The 17915-nt window shown below is 33.2% G+C and overlaps 1 protein-coding gene across 2 annotated transcripts; it reads left to right on the top strand.

Moving 5' to 3' along the window:
- The first annotated feature begins 1911 nt into the window (after positions 1-1911).
- Positions 1912-11919, top strand: LOC147386463 (uncharacterized). 2 transcript variants are annotated; one of them, XM_086422995.1, is made up of 3 exons: positions 1912-2133; positions 3379-5145; positions 11650-11919. In XM_086422995.1, exon 2 carries the CDS (start codon positions 3449-3451, stop codon positions 5141-5143), a length of 1695 nt encoding a protein of 564 aa, XP_086279121.1. In that variant the 5' UTR covers positions 1912-2133; positions 3379-3448; the 3' UTR covers positions 5144-5145; positions 11650-11919. The 2 variants fall into 2 exon arrangements, with proteins under 2 accessions (XP_086279121.1, XP_086279122.1); XM_086422996.1 differs by lacking the exon at positions 11650-11919 and adding an exon at positions 10724-11042.
- The last annotated feature ends 5996 nt before the right edge of the window (positions 11920-17915 follow it).

Below are 17915 nucleotides of genomic sequence, written 5' to 3'. Positions count from 1 at the left end.
TTGAATTATTTTTTAAATAAGTATATCATCTACATAGATTTCCATAGAGCATTGCATCTGATAGAAACACGTTTCCTTGGGCATTTCAAGAGATCTTTTATGAAAAATGATTGGAACCTAGCTAAAATTTTCTAGTACATACCACCCGCAATCCGACAACTAAACAGAAGTAGTAAATCGTACATTGGGAAACATACTTCATTGTCAGATTGGTGGTCATCCCAAGTCTTGGGATTCTTTACTTTTTAAAATCGAGTTTGCCTTCAACGGCCTCGTTAATCTTAACACAAGTTACTGTCCTTTTTATGTGGTTTATGGTTATGTTCCCAAGGGTCCCCTTGACTTAGTTCTTGTGCTAGATATTCAAGACACATGCTACAACTGAAGATTTTTAATTTCTCTCAAAAAAATTCATGCTTGCACTTAGGAAAAGCTTTTCGAAAGTACTCAGAAATACAAATCTGATCAAATACTTCAAGGCGTTTGGTCGACTTTAATGTTGATGATTTTGTTTGGGTTGTCCTAACTAAAGACAAGATGCTTTCGGGAGGAAGCTTGCTTTCAAGAAGCTTGGGTATTCATAAATGCTAAATAAGATTAATTCTAATGTCTATCAGCTTAAACTATATGGCAGTCTATGCATTTTCGATGTTTTTAATGTCAAGTACTTATCTCCATACTTTGGTGATAATATTTCCGATGATGCTATTGCAAATAAGATGGCAAATTCTCTCCAACCCGAGGAGGATGATGTAGATAGGCTCACCAAAATTTATCTTAATGCCTATGATCGAGTTAAGATGTTTTGAATAAAGAAATCAACAATATTGACTGAGTCAAATAAGTGAAAATCGAGTCAACTTGATCCAACCTTTGACTAGTCCTCAAAACCTAGTCTAACTTCTCTTAGGATTTTTTCTTTTATTGAGTTTCTATTTTTTTTAAGTTGTTTAAGTAATCCTAGTTAGTTTCTATTTCAATTTTAGATAATTTCTTTTCCTAGTTAGTTTCTAAATTATTTATATTCTTTTCTAAAATTCATTTTTATTCTTTATATTATAATTAGAAATCCTTTTAGATGTCCAAATTCAGTTCTAATAAAATTAGAAGGTTAGTAATATGTTATATATAGATTAGAAAATTACTTTTAGTATTATAGAAGGTTTCTAAATTGTTATGAAGGAGTTATCTAAATAAAGAGTTCGAATAAACAAATTCAAAAAATTAATTTTATTGAAGATTGATTAATAAAAGAAAAAAAAAATATTTTTTTCTTCCCTTTCTTAGAGCATAAGAGTTTGATATTAGTTATCAATTTTAATATTTATCAATCTCAAATTTAAATTAATGTTTTTAATCTATTTTACTCGATATTGAGAATTTTCATTATTTTTAATTCTTGATATTTAACACTATAACCAAATTTTTAACATAAATTCTTAATTTGTATATTCTACTCTGCATCATCTCCGCTTCCTAAGTCGTAGTTTTGGACATCTCAACAAACCTTCGGGGGATGAGATAGATAAAAAATTTATCTTTAATTCGTTTTGGAGTGTTTTCATCCTTTAATATCGGCCAGTGTGTCAAAGGGGTTATTTGTTGACTTCCTCATAATAGAATGGTGAGTCAAAAAAAGAGGCCTGTTATTAATTTCTTGACTTACTCTAAATAGAAAGCTGTCAGATTATCTCTAGATGCTTGCTTCTTCCCTGAGCATTATTGGCTGGAGTGGGACCCAATAACATTCTCAAATAAAGACACGTGGTGTATCTTCCTCCACTAAGGCATTTTCGTAATTATTCTAATAAAATTTCCTGTTTCAGACTTTTTACAAGTCCTGCCGTTTGCTTTGGTCTATCGAACCGTTAACTTTTCAAAGATAACTCTCTTTATTCTCTCTAAAATCAACTGTAAAATCCTTCATTTATGTTTTTAATTTTTAATTATTATTTCTCTTTGACAGATCTTCGTTAAGTCTGAGATCAAAGTCACAAAAGTCGAAAAAAAACCCCCTAGAAATCAACGTTTTTTTGCTACAGTAAACACGGCAAAAGCTCTAGTTCTTGGACATGAAGGGATTCATGTTTTCTGAGATTCTCACGTCTGCTTTGTCCCTCTGTTAAGCCAGAGGTACCATATTAGCTTGAATTCTTTTGATTTGTATTTGGGTTTTTGGATTTTTCGTTTCTAGATTGATCAGAAAGCTTCGAGTTCTGTAGTCTCTAAATTAGATTCTTGCTTTTCTTGATGGATTCCAATTAGAATTTGAGATGAAACAAGGTTTAGGTTGGTTTTTCGAATCTAATTATGGGTTTATAAGAAAATAAATTTAATGGTTTTTTTTAAGTAGATTCCTTGCTTTTGTTGGTGAGTTTTGATCAATAACTCAGTTGAAAACAAACAATTGCAATATTTGGGGTTTCTGAATTTGATTTTTTATTGGTTCTTTTGCTTCAAGATTATAGGGTTTTTGGACTAGATCTTTGCTTTTGCTGGAGTATATAAAATTGGGTTTTTTTTTTCTTTTTTTTTTTCTGAATTTCATTTTCTGGGTTTGTCATAAAACTTGAGTATACTGCTTTTGTATGAGATTCTTTGCTATATTGTTGGTTTCTTTTTCAAACTTGAATTGAAACAAGGTACAATTGTGTTTCGATCCCAATCTGCACCAAACCCCCCCCCCCCAACTTACTCATACCCCCATGTATTCACCAAAATGATATTGTACGAGCTTTTCTGGGGAAAAAATTAAATTTTTATGCAAACATGGTGACCCAAAATGAACCCTGAGTCTGGGTTTTTTTTATATTAATTTATGTGTATGGAGGGAAACCTTAATCCATTTTGTGTTTTCTATCTTAAAGACTTTGATCTGTATGTCTGCTGGTATAATTGAGATTCTTATGTCTTTTTTGTTCTTTTGTTTTTTAGTGTGTGCTTTATTTATCTAGATGTATTGATATATTATTTGTTTTTTTGGTAGGTTCAGTTCAAAGTTTCAGTTTAAATTTGTTTAACAATAGTTTCTTCCTTTTTTATTTGACTACAATTTATCTATTTATTTTTTAAATACTGGTTTCTTGCTTGTCTTTTTTGACTTTCGATAAAAATCTGCAGTTCAAATGACAAAAACGATTGATTCAAATGTGTTATGTGGTTTCGATAAGATCTGGTCCGGCAATGATCACGAAACTAGGATTTGAGAATTTATGCCAATCTTGCTAAATGGTGAAACATAGTCGAGTTTGAAATTCATCTATTTCCATTGATAGATGTTGAACTTGAAACTGTACAATAACAATGATTTGTACAATTCAGTCTTAGGTTTTTGATATTTAATACTGAAATCTTGAGTCATGTTTGCTACTTGTACAGGCGACAGACTATGATTGCCAATTCAATTACACCTTCAGACTTCTCCGAATCTTGAGAAAGCTTAAGGAGAATGGTTTCAACCAGTAATGGGGAAAGCACAAGGGAAGGTTTTGAGGAATCAGAATCAAGTGTGAACCACAGCAGTTCTAAACTCAAAGGGTTGATTCCTCTTCAGATTTCAGCATCGGAAAAGGAACTATTACCCCATGAAAACCCTCAAAAAGGTTTTCTGGATTCCATAAAAGCTCTTCCTCGAAGAATGCAGATCCTAAAATTTGATCCGTCTCGTCACAGCTTAGCTTCCCCATCAGCAAAGTTCCGGCAGATTGCTGAGGGGAAAGACGAGATTTCCCGTTCGGTTCCTTCTTCTACGAGCCAAGGTTTGCGACATTTTAATATGTCATTTCCAGATATTAATTGGGATTCTCTTTGGAAAATGTCCAAAGACTGGATTAAAAGTCCGATAAACATGGCCCTTCTTGTTTGGATTATCTGCGTTGCTGTTTCGGGTGCCATACTATTCATGGTTATGATTGGAATGTTAAACCATGCCCTACCGAAGAAATCCCAAAGAAATGCTTGGTTTGAAGTCAATAATCAAATCCTCAATGGCCTCTTTACTCTTATGTGTCTATACCAACATCCAAAGCGAATTCATCACCTCGTGCTTTTATGTCGATGGAGGCCAGAAGATGTTTCTAGACTCAGAAAGATTTACTGCAAGAATGGTACTTATAAACCCCATGAATGGGCTCACATGATGGTTGTCGTGGTTCTACTCAATTTGAACTGTTTTGGTCAGTATGCATTATGTATTCTTAATGTGGCATACAATAGATCCAATCGTCCTGCCATTGGAGTTGCTATCTGCATCTCCGTGGCAATTGGAGGGGCAGCGATTGCAGGTTTGTACACTATCATTAGTCCTCTTGGGAAGGACTATGAGCCCGAAATGGACCATGAAGCACAGAATCAGGTTTCTAGTGTCGACGTTAACAGTCCGATTAATCTAAGGTTAAAATCTCTTGAGAAGAGATTCTCGTTTGCATTACGAGATGGCCAAAGTATTCTTGAGAGTAGACCCAAATGGAAAGGAGGATTATTTGATTTTTGGGATGATATTTCCGTGGCATATCTCTCACTTTTCTGTAGTTTCTGTGTCTTTGGGTGGAATATGGAGAGACTTGGATTTGGAAACATGTATGTGCACATTGCAACTTTTATTCTATTTTGTATGGCTCCTTTCTGGATCTTCAACTTGGCTGCGATCAACATCGACAATGAGGCTGTTCGGGAAGCATTGGGAGTCACGGGAATAGTTCTCTGTGTTTTTGGTTTACTATATGGGGGCTTCTGGAGGATCCAAATGAGGAAGAGATTCAACTTACCGGCAAATACCTTTTGTTGTGGTAGCCCAGCGGTAACGGATTGTGCACAATGGTTATGCTGTTGTTGGTGTTCTCTTTCTCAAGAGGTCAGGACTGGAGATTTCTATGATATTGTGGAAAATAAGTTCTATAGAAAACAAACAAATGGGAGTGACCAAACAGTGTTGTCTCCTTTGCCTCGGGAAGATGGCCTGGTTCCGTTGAGATTCAGCGAAAGTTCTTCAGTTCCTAGAAGATTTTCGAGAGGATCCGATGGTCCAGATGGGCATTTACCCATAGTGGTGGAAGAGTCTTCTATTGGAGGACCTAATGACGGCATTATGACTCCACCCGTTCCATCATTGATACAAAGAGAAGATAGTCAGATTTCTGTATGATAGTAAGTGTATTTTGAACGAATCCTATTATTGTCATTTTATATTTCCACATTTTACTTCTTTGTTTCAGTTTTCTTTAAGCAGCTTTGTAATACTATTATTTCTCTCTATTTTATGGTTATGAGTTTGGTTCCTTACAAGTTTCCTTGAAGTATAGTTGAGAATCAAGAAATGATTATAGAATAACTTCTATGTTGAGACAATGTTTATGAGCATCAACCTTAGGTTTGTGCTGTTGATTGATCAAGGTTATTTTTAAATTAAGACCTTTATAGCGTTGATAATGTATATATGAAGAGGTTTATGCTTAGAATTGGGAAGTTTAGAGCACTGAGAATGTCTCTACTACATGCTGTTGCCTGATATTTTGATTCTGCCATGGATTTTTTTAAAGTGTGTTTTTCCATGTATTTCAGTTTATGATGTAGGACATCTACATGAGGAAGACCAGAATTTTCTGACCGAGTTGACTCAGTCAAACTTGGTCAACTCGGGTTTAACCAGCCTGGCTCGGGTTGACCCGGTTGAGTCCATACTCAATCCTATTCTGATTTTAGTCCTATGTGTTTAGTCCATTTTAGTTTTAGAAGTTGTTTAGTTAGTTTCTATTTCAATTTTAGGAAGTTTCTATTTTATCTAGTTTCTAATTTGTGTATAGGTTTCTATATTTTTTATAATTTCGTTTTTATTCTTTAGGCTATTATTAGAAGTGTTTAGAAGTGTCCAAATTGAGTTATAATAGGTTTAGAAAGTTTCTATCATATTATATATATAGGTTGTTATGATGAAGTTATCTATATAAGTAGCTTCAAAAACAAAATTCAATTAATTAGAAATATTTCAATTCAATTATCTTCTCTCTTTTAATTACTTTTTAGCTTCATGCTTTATTTTCTTTCAAGCTATTGCTTATTTACCTATTGTATCTATTGATTCACACCCTTCCGCTACGTCAAGTGGTATCAGAGATCTTGCTACGATCCACAAAAGATGGTTGGTGAATGTGATTGTTTCACAAAATCTTATTTAGAAGCTCAGTTTGAAGTCAAATTTGCCGCCCAAGAAGTCCAATTTGCAACCCAATTTGAGAGGCTTAAGGTGGCTAAGTTGGAGTCTATGTTGACATGGTTCTCAACATCATTGAGAAGGAGAAAGGTAAGAAAATCTCTAGAGATGAAGTTTCCAAGGATTCCCACCATCCCTCCCTCAATTCCCTTCAAAATTCAGCCTCTAAGGTAACAATTAGTGAGACCAAATCTACCAATTTTCAAAATTCTGCAAAGAATTTAATCAAACCAAAAACCTATCCTCTCAAATTGCATCCCATGTCCCCCTAGACCTTAATACCTATCTTCCACCAACATCCCGTCAAAATCTTTCCAATGATTCCCTTCCCCAATCTCTTCCACACTCCATCAACTTTCTAGCCTCACTGCATCACTCCTAGACCTTCAAAATCAAAACCCTCACCCTTCAACTCAAAACCCTTCTTAGACTCAACCAGCCTCTTATACTAATTCTCTTGATAAATTGGATGCCTACTGTAATCCACTATCCACCCGAATCCATCAGATCGAATACTGGTTTAATACAGACATTCCCCAATTCAATGACCTTCTCCACATCGAAGATTTTCTTGATTAGTTGTTTACTATGAAGCATTTTTTCGAGTACAAGCATAGGCGTTTCAATTTTATAAAGAAATAGATTTGGTAATGGTCTACCTTAACAATAATTGTTTTTCAACGGCCACCTACAACAAAACTACGTTTAAGAAGATACATTCACCCCACATCCTCAAGAAAATTAGCAATAATGGTCGTGTTGTGGACTTACCAGAAGACATACACATCTTTCCTTACAATTCCAGTGATGAAGTTTCTTTATCAGTGCCGAACTCGAGGATGAGTTCTTTTCAAGAACGGCGGCCTGACGTAAGACATCTACATGAGGAAGACCAGAATTTTCTGACCGAGTTGACTCAATCAAATATGGTCAACTCAGGTTTGACCAGCCTGGCTCGGGTTGACCTGGTTGAGTCCATACTCAATCCTATTATGATTTTATTCCTATGTGTTTAGTCCATTTTAGTTTTAGAAGTTGTATAGTTAGTTTCTATTTCAATTTTTAGAAGTTTCTATTTTATCTAGTTTTTAATTTGTTTTTAGGTATCTATTTTTTTTTTAATTTCATTTTTATTCTTTAGGCTATTATTAGAAGTGCTTAGAAGTGTCCAAATTGAGTTATAATAGGTTTAGAAAGTTTCTATTATATTATATATATATATATAGGAAAGTTACATTTTGATATTTTAGAATGTTTCTAAGTTGTTATGATGAAGTTATTTATATAAGTAGTTTCAAAAGCGAAATTCAATTAATTAGAAATATTTCAATTCAATTATCTTTTCTCTTTTAATTATTTTTTAGCTTTATGTTTTATTTTCTTTCAAGCTATTGCTTTGTATCTATTGATTCACACACTTCCGCTACGTCAAGTGGCATCAAAGATCTTGCTACGATCCACAAAAGATGGTTGGTGAATGTGATTTTGTCACAAAATCTTATCTAGAAGCTCAATTTGAAGTCAAATTTACAGCCCAAGAAGTCCAATTTGCAACCCAATTTGAGAAGTTTAAGGTGGTTAAGTTGGAGTCTATGTTGGAATCTCATGTTCAAGGCATGATTCTCAACATCATTGAGGAGGAGAAAGGTAAGAAAATCCTTGGAGATGAAGACTCCTAGGATTCCCACCATCACTCCCTCAATTCCCTTCAAAATTCAGCCTCTAAGGTAACAATTAGTGAGAAAAAATCTACCAATTTGCAAAATTCTGCAAAGAATTTTAATCATACCAAAAACCTATCCTCCCAAATTGCATCCCATATCGCCCTAGACCTTAATACCTATCTTCTACTAACATGCCGTCAAAATCTTTCCAATAATTCCCTTCCCCAATCTCTTCCCACACCTCATACCACACTCCATCAACTTTCTAGTCACACCACATCACTCCTAGACCTTCAAAATCAAAACCCTCACCCTTCAACTCAAAACCCTTCTCAGACTTAACCAGCCCTTTATACTAATTCTCTTGATAAATTGGATACCTACTCTAATCCACTATCCACCCAAATCCATCAAATTGAATACTGGCTTAAGGCAGACATTCCCCAATTCAATGACCTTCTCCACATCAAAGATTTTCTTGATTAGTGTTTACTATGAAGCATTTCTTCCAATACAAGCATAGGCATTTCAAATCTTATAAAGAAATAGATTTGGTAATGGTCTACCTTAACAATGATTGTTTTTAACTAGCACCTACAACAAAACTAAGTTCAAGAAGATACGTTCACTCCACATCCTCAAGAAAATTAACAATAATGGTCATGTTGTGGACTTACTAGAAGACATACACATCTTTCCTTACAATCCCAGTGATGAAGTTTTTATATCAGTGCCGAACTCAAGGATGAGTTCTTTTCAAGAACGGGGTCCTGATGTAGGATATCTGCATGAGGAAGATTGGAATTTTCTGACTGAGTAGACTCAATCAAACCTGGTCAACTCAGATTTGACCAGTTTGGTTCAGGTTGACCCGGTTGAGTCCATATTCAACCCAATTCTGATTTTAGTCCTATGCTTTTAGTCTATTTTAGTTTTAAAAGTTGTTTGGTTAGTTTCTATTTCAATTTTAAGAAGCTTCTAATTTGCTTTATAATTTCGTTTTTATTCTTTACATTATTATTAGAAGTGCTTAAAAGTGTCCAAATTGAGTTATAATAGGTTTAGAAAGTTTCTATCATATTTTATATAAGTTAGAAAAGTTAGGGCCCGTGTGGATACAAGAGCCAGAAGTACTTAGAATATAAGTATTTTCATAAGTACTTTTTGAAGTATTATCTGGAGTAGGTGGATAACTGTTGTGTGTTTGGATACAGGTTCTGAAAAGTACTGTTAGAAGTACTTTTGATAGAGTTTTATGTTTGGAAACTATTTTGGATTCTGTTAAAATGATCAAAATGCCCTTATAAGTATCAGTTACTATTTTTAACATTATAACTCAACAAATTTTTCTTCAAAAGAAATAAAAGTTATTGATTTTACTCATAAAAGCTAATATAAACACCCAACAATTATAAACAAATAGAAGATATTGTGAGCAAATATATACAACCACTAAAAATATGAAGAAGCTTTTACCACATCAATGGATAGTAAATTTGTGTGTGATTGTTCATATCAATCTTGCAATAAGAAAATTTCAACCATGGTTGGAATGCTCATGGATAAATCATTGAGTGAGCAATTGGGGGAGGTAGAAATCCAAATTCAAATGCTACACTAAAAGACTACCACCACATCAATGGATAATAATAAAATATTATTTAATTGTATTTTTGAGAATATGCTTGTAATTTTCAAAATTTATGAGGGGCATACTTATTCCAAATGCTACACCAAAAAGCTATCACCACATCAATTGATAGTAATATAGTATTACTGCAAATGCATTTTTGAGGGTAAGCTTGTAATTTTCAAAATTTATGAGGGGTATACTTGTCCCAAATGTTACACCAAAAGGCTATCACCATATCAATGGATAGTAATATAATATTATTCCAATTACCTTTTTGAGGGTAGGTTTGTAATTTTCAAAATTTATGAGGGGCATACTTGTCCCAATCCCGTCATTTTGACAATATTTTGTGGCTCCTTGCAAGAGTAGTTTAGAGAAGTAGCACCATTGGTACTCCATGAAAAAGCACTATAATGACTCCACAGTAAAGTAGTTTTTTTCAGGAGTTATTTATCCAAACATCTTTAAAGTGCTTCTGACTCCTCGCAAAAGTCAGAAGTACTTAGAAAAGTCAATCCACACGGGCCCTTACTTTTTGATATTTTAAAATGTTTCTAAGTTGTTATGATGAAGTTATCTTCATAAGAAGCTTCAAAAACGAAATTCAATTTCAATTCAATTATCTTTTCTTTCTTTATTACTTTTTAGCTTCATGCTTTATTTTCTTTCAAGCTATTCCTTGTTTACTTATTGAATCAATTGATTCACACACTTCCGCTACTTTAGTTTAATGGGAAAAAACAATGAGATATGAGACTGTTATAGGCATTGCTAGGGATTGAAAATTAATTTTCTAACAACGGTAGCTGAATAAGCATTATGAGGAAATGTCATGCTCATGTAGATTGATTCCAACTCGACGTTTGTACACTGATAAGCACTATTCATGCTCATGTAGATTGATTCCGACTAGATGTTTGTACGATATGGGGTCTCCAACTGGGCTGTTATCATCATTAGGGGATCTTATATTTAGGTATATTGATGCTTCCATAACCTTGTTATCCCTAAGATTTGCAAATTTATTCTCATGGGAAGTCCAAGAATTTAGGTCAGGATTTCAGATCTTTTGCTTATTCTGTTCCTATAATGCCTCTTTTAGTTGAAGGCATTATTTCTCCTTTCTTGCATGAATTTTAGTCTTCTACTTAAACAATGAGAATAGCAAATACACTTGAAGTTTGCGAATGAATAATGAGTAAGCCTTCTTTGCTTTAGGTAAATCTGCTTCTGCTTGGTGGAATTTGTTGAATTGAAGTGTAATGACTTGCTTCAATCTGTATAAGGCCATCTTACATTTGCTTCAAAACACTTCTCATGAGGTTATTTTGTCCATAATTGGATTTACTATTTTCTTGAAGCAAGATGTTTAAAGAATTTGAAAGCTTGTATTTTTTTTGCATTGTTTTTGCTTTGCTTGTTGTAAAGTGGCCACCTTGGCCGCTGTAAAAAATAATGTCAGACACCTGTCCCATAGGAAAATGTACTGTAGTGAATCTTCTTTCTAAGAAAATTTAGATAAGTTTCGTTCTACTAATTTTATTTAGTCTTTCTGAGAAGGGTTGGTCTGACCTTAAATTAGAGGAAAAAAAAAAAAGGAAAGAAAAAGAAACTACTTTTTATTTAGTCTTCCACGTCAAAATCATTCCAATCTAACAATTCGACCAACGGTTCATTCTGAATTTTATTTTTAAAATATAGCTATTAATAATATTTGTTTGATTCAATGTGTGTTACAAATACAACAAAAGGTTATTCAAGATAAATATTTGATAAATTATAGTCTTACAAAATGATTTGGACTTAGAACCATATCACTTTTGCGTCTAAAACATAACTAACATGTATGATACCTGCTTGGTTCAACATGTGTTACAAAAAATCACACTGGTCAAGTAGCGATCGAATTTTCAAGATTCAGCGATGAGTCTAGAGGGAGATTCTGGGAGATCGTTGGTGTGAAGTTCTTTTCTGTAGATCCAAGTTCCATCCTCTGTTTTCTTCATTGCATAAGAAAGAATCTCTTGTTAAAAACTTCATGATCGGGATCAAATTTCTTAGGATTTTTGTTTTTAAAGAAGCTAGAATGATTGGGAGGTTCAAGAGATCTCTATAGTCTTATTGATAGCATTTCTCAATTACAGATCAACCCTTTGGTGGAGGACAATCATATCTGGAAGACTGGCAAGGATAGAAAGTTCAGTCGAATCTTTTTATAAATCATTGATTCTAGATTGTTTGAATCCCTTTCCTGATACAATCTGTTGGGGTCCAAAAGTTCTAGCCAAGACATTGTTCTTCATTTATTCGGTCATCATTGCAAAAATTCTTACAACAGACAACATTATGAAATCGTGTATTTATTCGGCTAACTTCAGCTGCTTTTATAATTTGAATGGTGAATCGATCAACCACATCTTCATTCATTGTTTTTTCTTTAATGAAATGTGGGATCATTTCATATCTCTATTCAAAGTCCCTTTGATGTTTCCCTTTTTCTCTATTACGTTTATTGCATAGTTGGATTCTCAAAGCTTACCTCTTAATAGAAGGATTCTCTGACCTTTAACTTTGTTTGCCATGTGTTGGAGTATTTTGTTTGAAGAAACAACACAATCTTTGAAGGGAAAGATCACACTTTTCATTAGGTTATTTTGTCCATCTCAGGATTACTATATTCTTGAAGCAAGTTGTTTAAGGAATTTAAAGGGTTGTTCTTCGAAGATTTCATTTTCAAGTGAGATCTAGTTTGTGATGCTTGACCATCTTGTATATATATATATATATATATATTTTGTTTCCTTTCTTGGTACATTTCACTTTTAACTTTTTTAACGAGATATTTCTTACTAGAAACTGGTGAGATCGTTCCTAGTATTTTTCTTTTTTGAGTCTTACAAGGGTCCGATAAGTCCTTCCACAATCGGACTTGGTAATAATTTTGCATATTGTTCCTTTTAGTAGTTCTTACAAATGTGCATTGAAAAGACATTAACGCTCATTTATCTTCCATGACGGTTAATATCTGATCATTATTTAACAAATATAATTTTTTAGGCAAAATATATTGTTAAAATTCCATTTTACAATCTCGATGTTCTCTCATTCTGTTTTCGTTCTCAATGCTCTATGGGTTTGGATTTAGGGTCTTGAAGATTCACATTTTGTTTATTGCTCAAATTTTAACTCATGTTGAATTTGATTGATAATTCAATTGATCCTTGTAAGAATACCTTTCTACACTTGATCCAATTTTATGGATTGGGTTAGATATCTCTTATAGTTGAAATTTTGATGTATGTAGAGAAAGTATTCCAATTAAGCAGTTATGTTAATTCATTTTTATTCACTTTTGACACATTTTACAATGGTTATATCAGATACTCTTTGTGTTCTAAATCTTTTTGCAGTAATTAAATCAAGAGAGATTCTATTGATACACCAACTTTTTCTAACGCCACACCAGTTCATATGTAAATCACCAAAGAATGAGCACACACTTTAGGGGGTGGCGTTAGGAATAGTTGGTGTGGCAATAGAATCTCTTAATTTAATTTTCAGTCTTAGAATGGGAAAATAAGAAGTGGGTTTACTTTGTTAGAGTAAAATCAAAATAATAAGACAGCAATGGGAAGATTGTAAACTAAAAATGAGGGGAGAGTTGTCGGTGAGGATACGTCGCGATAATTAGGCGGAAAGCTAAATCAAACAGTTACGATCAAAATACATTTTGAACAAAAAAATAATTGTATCATCTTGAAATCATGGTTTTGTTGAATTGGGTTGACAATTATAAGTAGTACGTTACTACACTTGATCCTGTTTTTTCATGGATTGTTTAATTTGTGTAGTTGTATTATGTAATCTATGTTCTAAAACCAAACCATTTTTTTTTCTTCGTATTATTTAATTTAATCTTCAGTTAATATGGAAAAAATAAAAATATAATGGCTTTTCTTGTTATATATCTACAAGACCATAAGACTAAAGTCAAAACCAGTGATGAAAAGATGGTAACAGTAGCAAGCAAGCAAGAGAACAATAAGGAGTGTATTAGGATGGAACGATCGATTGTTCACTTAAACAAACCATCTATTATAGATTAAGATGTCATATTCAAGTCTTTAATTATTTTATTTCATCTTAACCAGACAATCCTTACCTTATGGTCCTCAGATATTACTAGTATTCCATTAAAATCAAAGTAATTTGCCACAAATTTCAGGAATTTCTGCACCTACCTTGTTGTCATGTCCTCCTGATGATCATCGTGATTGCAGTTTGACCACATCAAGTATCGACTAGTTCACTTTCTTTGCGAGTGAAAAAAATGAATAACTTTAAATCAGGCTGGATGTACAAGGGGTGCCTTGGCTCAGCTGTAAGACTAGGACAAGAGTTTGTCGCTTTTGGCTGTGTATTCAAATTTGTACTTACTCTATTGTATATTGGGAAACTTTCGTTAAGAACTACTCCATCCCAACTCCCAACATGCATATAATACAAAATAAAAATAATGACGAAACTTGGAGTCATAGATAGGCTTTTCTTATCTGTGGGTCTTGTCATTGCCATAGGCTTTTGTTTTTATTTTGATTATTTTTATAATTGGGTATCCCTGTAGACAGCAGACCGGATCGTATTTGGGCTTTCCCCAGTCCATAGACCATGATACATGTCCCAGGGAACGTGCAACACTTACATATCACAAGCACCAGGTAAGTGAGGATACACACTCATGGGTGGCCTATGAGTAATTAATGCTCATACTGGATATCGAACTCATGACCTACAGGCATTAACTGCTTATCGGTCCGAAATTACCATTGAGCCAACCCCCCAACGTTAGGCTTCTGTTTTTAAACATCAAATCACTAAGAAAAAAAAAAAAAATCAAATCCTAAATGAATTGATCTGTCGAAAGATTTATTTTAGTTTTTACAACATATCAAATCTTCAATCTTAAGAACGTTCATGATTTTTATAGCATGAATCGAAGTTAGTAGGAATTATTAATAAGTTTCCGTTTATTTATTTTTTCATATTTTTCTTTCATCTATATATGGTAGGCACTCAAGCTACAATAGTGAGGATTTTTATAATTGAATATTAATTACTTGGCATTGCAATGAATCATTTGGATATGCAAATGGTGTACGACATATATTTTGCAATGCAAATATTTTTCAGAGTGGGAAACTTATTACTACTTGATGCTCACCCGGATATCTGTTGTAGAATCAACTTCTGCTTTATTAATTTCAGGGATGAAAAAAATTGGCGGTGATTTCTTGTAAAAATAAAATATGAGACCTTTTTTTTTTTTTTTTTTTTTTTAATTTATTTGAGCTCATCTTCAATCTCTTGCCAAAAGAACCATCCTTTTCAACTTAACCTACCTTGCTATTAAGGTTGACTATGAGAATAAAAATATTTACCCCTAAAATTTTAAGGCTATTCATGCTCCCATAAAAAAGGAAAAAGAAAATAAGACTCTTTTCCTAATTGAATTAGGAAAGCTGTCACTTTAAATAAAGCCTCTAATTCTGCTTTCCTAATACTATTTGAATACAAAAATATTATTAGAAATATTAATTGGCAAAATCAAATCAATGGGGGCTTCGCATTAGGCCCATAAGAGAGGTGTGGTGGACTGGAATTTGGCTCATGTTATGACTAGAACTCAGTCTTAGATGATCGAGTTAACTCAATTCTACATGAAGGGATGTTCTTCTTCTTTTTATTTTCATTTTCATTTTCATGAAGGAATTCATATACAAGATGTTCAACATTATTAGTCCCCTCATCTTGAAATAAACACGCCTTCAAGTTGTTCTTTAAAGGATTTTTATTTTATTTTAATCTCTTTCTTGTTCTTATCTACTTCCAATGATATCCATTCTTCAAATTCAGTTTAAAGAGTATAATTGACCATTCTAATATAGTTAGTTATAGAATATAGGGTCAGGTTCAAGGGCCATGTGAGAAAACACGTAAGAAAACTTTCGTTTTTCAAAATAAGGGTTAGAGGTTTTGGATTGAGCTGATTTTTTGCAAGGATGGTCACTATGATGAGAAGATCATCCTCACAAAAAATCAGCTCAATCAGAAACCTCTAAATCCATCAAAAGTGATTTACAAATTAGTGATAAAAATTGAAAAAAAATCGACGGTCCACATTCTAAATCACTTTTAATGGGGTTAGAAGTTTCAGATTGGGCTGATATTTTTTTTGGATGATCTTCCCATCATAGAGATCATCCTCACAAAAAATCAGCTCAATCTAAAATTTCTAACCCATATTTTAAAATTTTATTTACCGCCGAAAGTTTTCTTACATATTTTCTCACATGGCCCTTGAACCTGACCCTAGAATATATGGTATAAAAAAAATATATATGTAATTAATTATACATTCCTTAACAATTTTTTTTAAGGTACAACTCTTCGACGGCCTCATTATGGGTCATCTGATGAGGTAGATGATTAGACAAAATTAGCATGGTGCCGAATTTCTGTCAAAATTTGAAAAATCATTTAGTATAATTTTGTAGATTTCTTCACAGATTGTAGCATTTTTGAAGTAATAGTTAAATTTTCACCATCCCTTTTAATAACTTAGGCGTTTAGTTCATGTAGATTCAACTTTACTATTTGCATCATCATGATTGTGATTATGCAGTCGAGGGATTGGAGGGTTATATAGGGGAAGTATATAGTTTTTGAAGGTGTGTGATGGTTTATGGAGGGTGATAATTAAGGGACCAACTAATTGCACACTACTAATCACTGGTTGCACACCAACCTTAAAAAATTCTTTATTATTATTATTATTTTTTATTACCTTTATTCTAATCTACTGAGTGCACTTCAAAACGTAACCTTTGAGGGTTTAAAGTTTATTCATCTCGTTGTAGTTTTGTATTCTCGATCTACTTGTGCTCTACTTTTTTCGTGTTTCATGATTGATTTTGTTAGTTTTCTCTTTGGCTCTAATTTGAGGTATTGATTCTCTAATCTCCATTTTGATTTTGTTTAGAAATTAATATGAACATGTGTTTGGATCTCATTTCTTGGATTTCAATTATCTATGTTGGCTTGAAGTGTTGATATGGATTTCAATGAGTTATTAAGTCTTACGATAGCTTTAAACACAATTCTTTCTTAATGATTGTTCGGTGAGCCACGACTAGGCCCTAGGGATAACACTTTGGGGTCAGACCATTTTACCCTTCAATTCATGAAAGGTTTTTAAAATGTAATCATCCAACTGGAGTGTAAAGAAGAACTTTTAAGTGATGGAGTGCAATTGGTAATGGATGGTGTGCAACTAGTTTATCTCATAATTAATTGTTGAGTGATTGTAGGATTGAGAGCACAAGTTTGAGGGATTGCTTTATTGTTGGGGATAGTTGTTAGAAGATTTTGAACTATTGTAAAATTCTTTCGGGGGTTTTCTTATGTACACCTTATGGACTTAAGAGATTATAATGTACACCTTATTGATTGATACAATCATCCTGGATTTTTCATTTTTAGGATATATTATACACAATTTTAATGTTCAAATTAATCAATGTCTGTAAACTGAACATGGACAATCCAAGAAATATGATTCAGTCCATTTTCCTTAACCAGTTCCACTTTCCTTGACCACCTAATTAAAGAAAAATCACATCTGTTTGTTAAAGTTCTACTAATAATAAATAAAATTTTAAAAATTATTGAATCTCACTTAAAATTAATAAGCATATTGTTATCCTAAAAGTCAAAAACAAATTAAAGAAAAAAAGACCTTAGGAAAATGTGTAGAACATAAAAGTAGACGGTGGTTGATTCAAAACATGTAAAGACGATTCAGTGACAAATAATAGTAGGAAAAGGAACCCACCCATGAGTTGCCTAAGTGGTAAGGGCGAGCACGTGAAGTGTGGGTTAGGCGCACGTCACGGGTTCGATTCCCCTCTTGGGTTTTTTCTCATGATTTAACTGGGGGACCATGGCGGTGGGTTGCTGTGGTAGTCCTCCCCGAGATTAGTTGTGGTGCGCGCAAGCTGGCCCGGACACTCGGTTAGCAAAAAAATAGTAGGAAAAGGATGCAATCCTCAATTTCCCAAAAAGAAGTGGTGGGTATTAATGGAGACTAATATATTTAGAATATATCAATTAAGATTAGTCAATATTACATAAACCCCAATAGGGTATTTATAAATATTACATCAACCAAAGATATGAAAATTATCGTAATGCAAATATTCTAATTTATCAATACTTCCTAATGTAGAGTATCTTAATTGATTTATTCTAATTAAATCTATCATTCTTCATCACAACCTTCCATATGTGATGAGATATACTGGCAATGATACAATGTTTCTCATGCACCTTAATACAATGTACCTTATTATCT

Source organism: Akebia trifoliata, chromosome 14 (genome assembly GCF_017979445.1).
Source record: "Akebia trifoliata isolate Shusen 1 chromosome 14, ASM1797944v1, whole genome shotgun sequence".
Classification (NCBI taxonomy): Eukaryota; Viridiplantae; Streptophyta; class Magnoliopsida; order Ranunculales; family Lardizabalaceae; genus Akebia; species Akebia trifoliata.
Note: the sequence above shows the minus strand (reverse complement) of the source record. Positions and strands in the feature narration are given on the sequence as shown.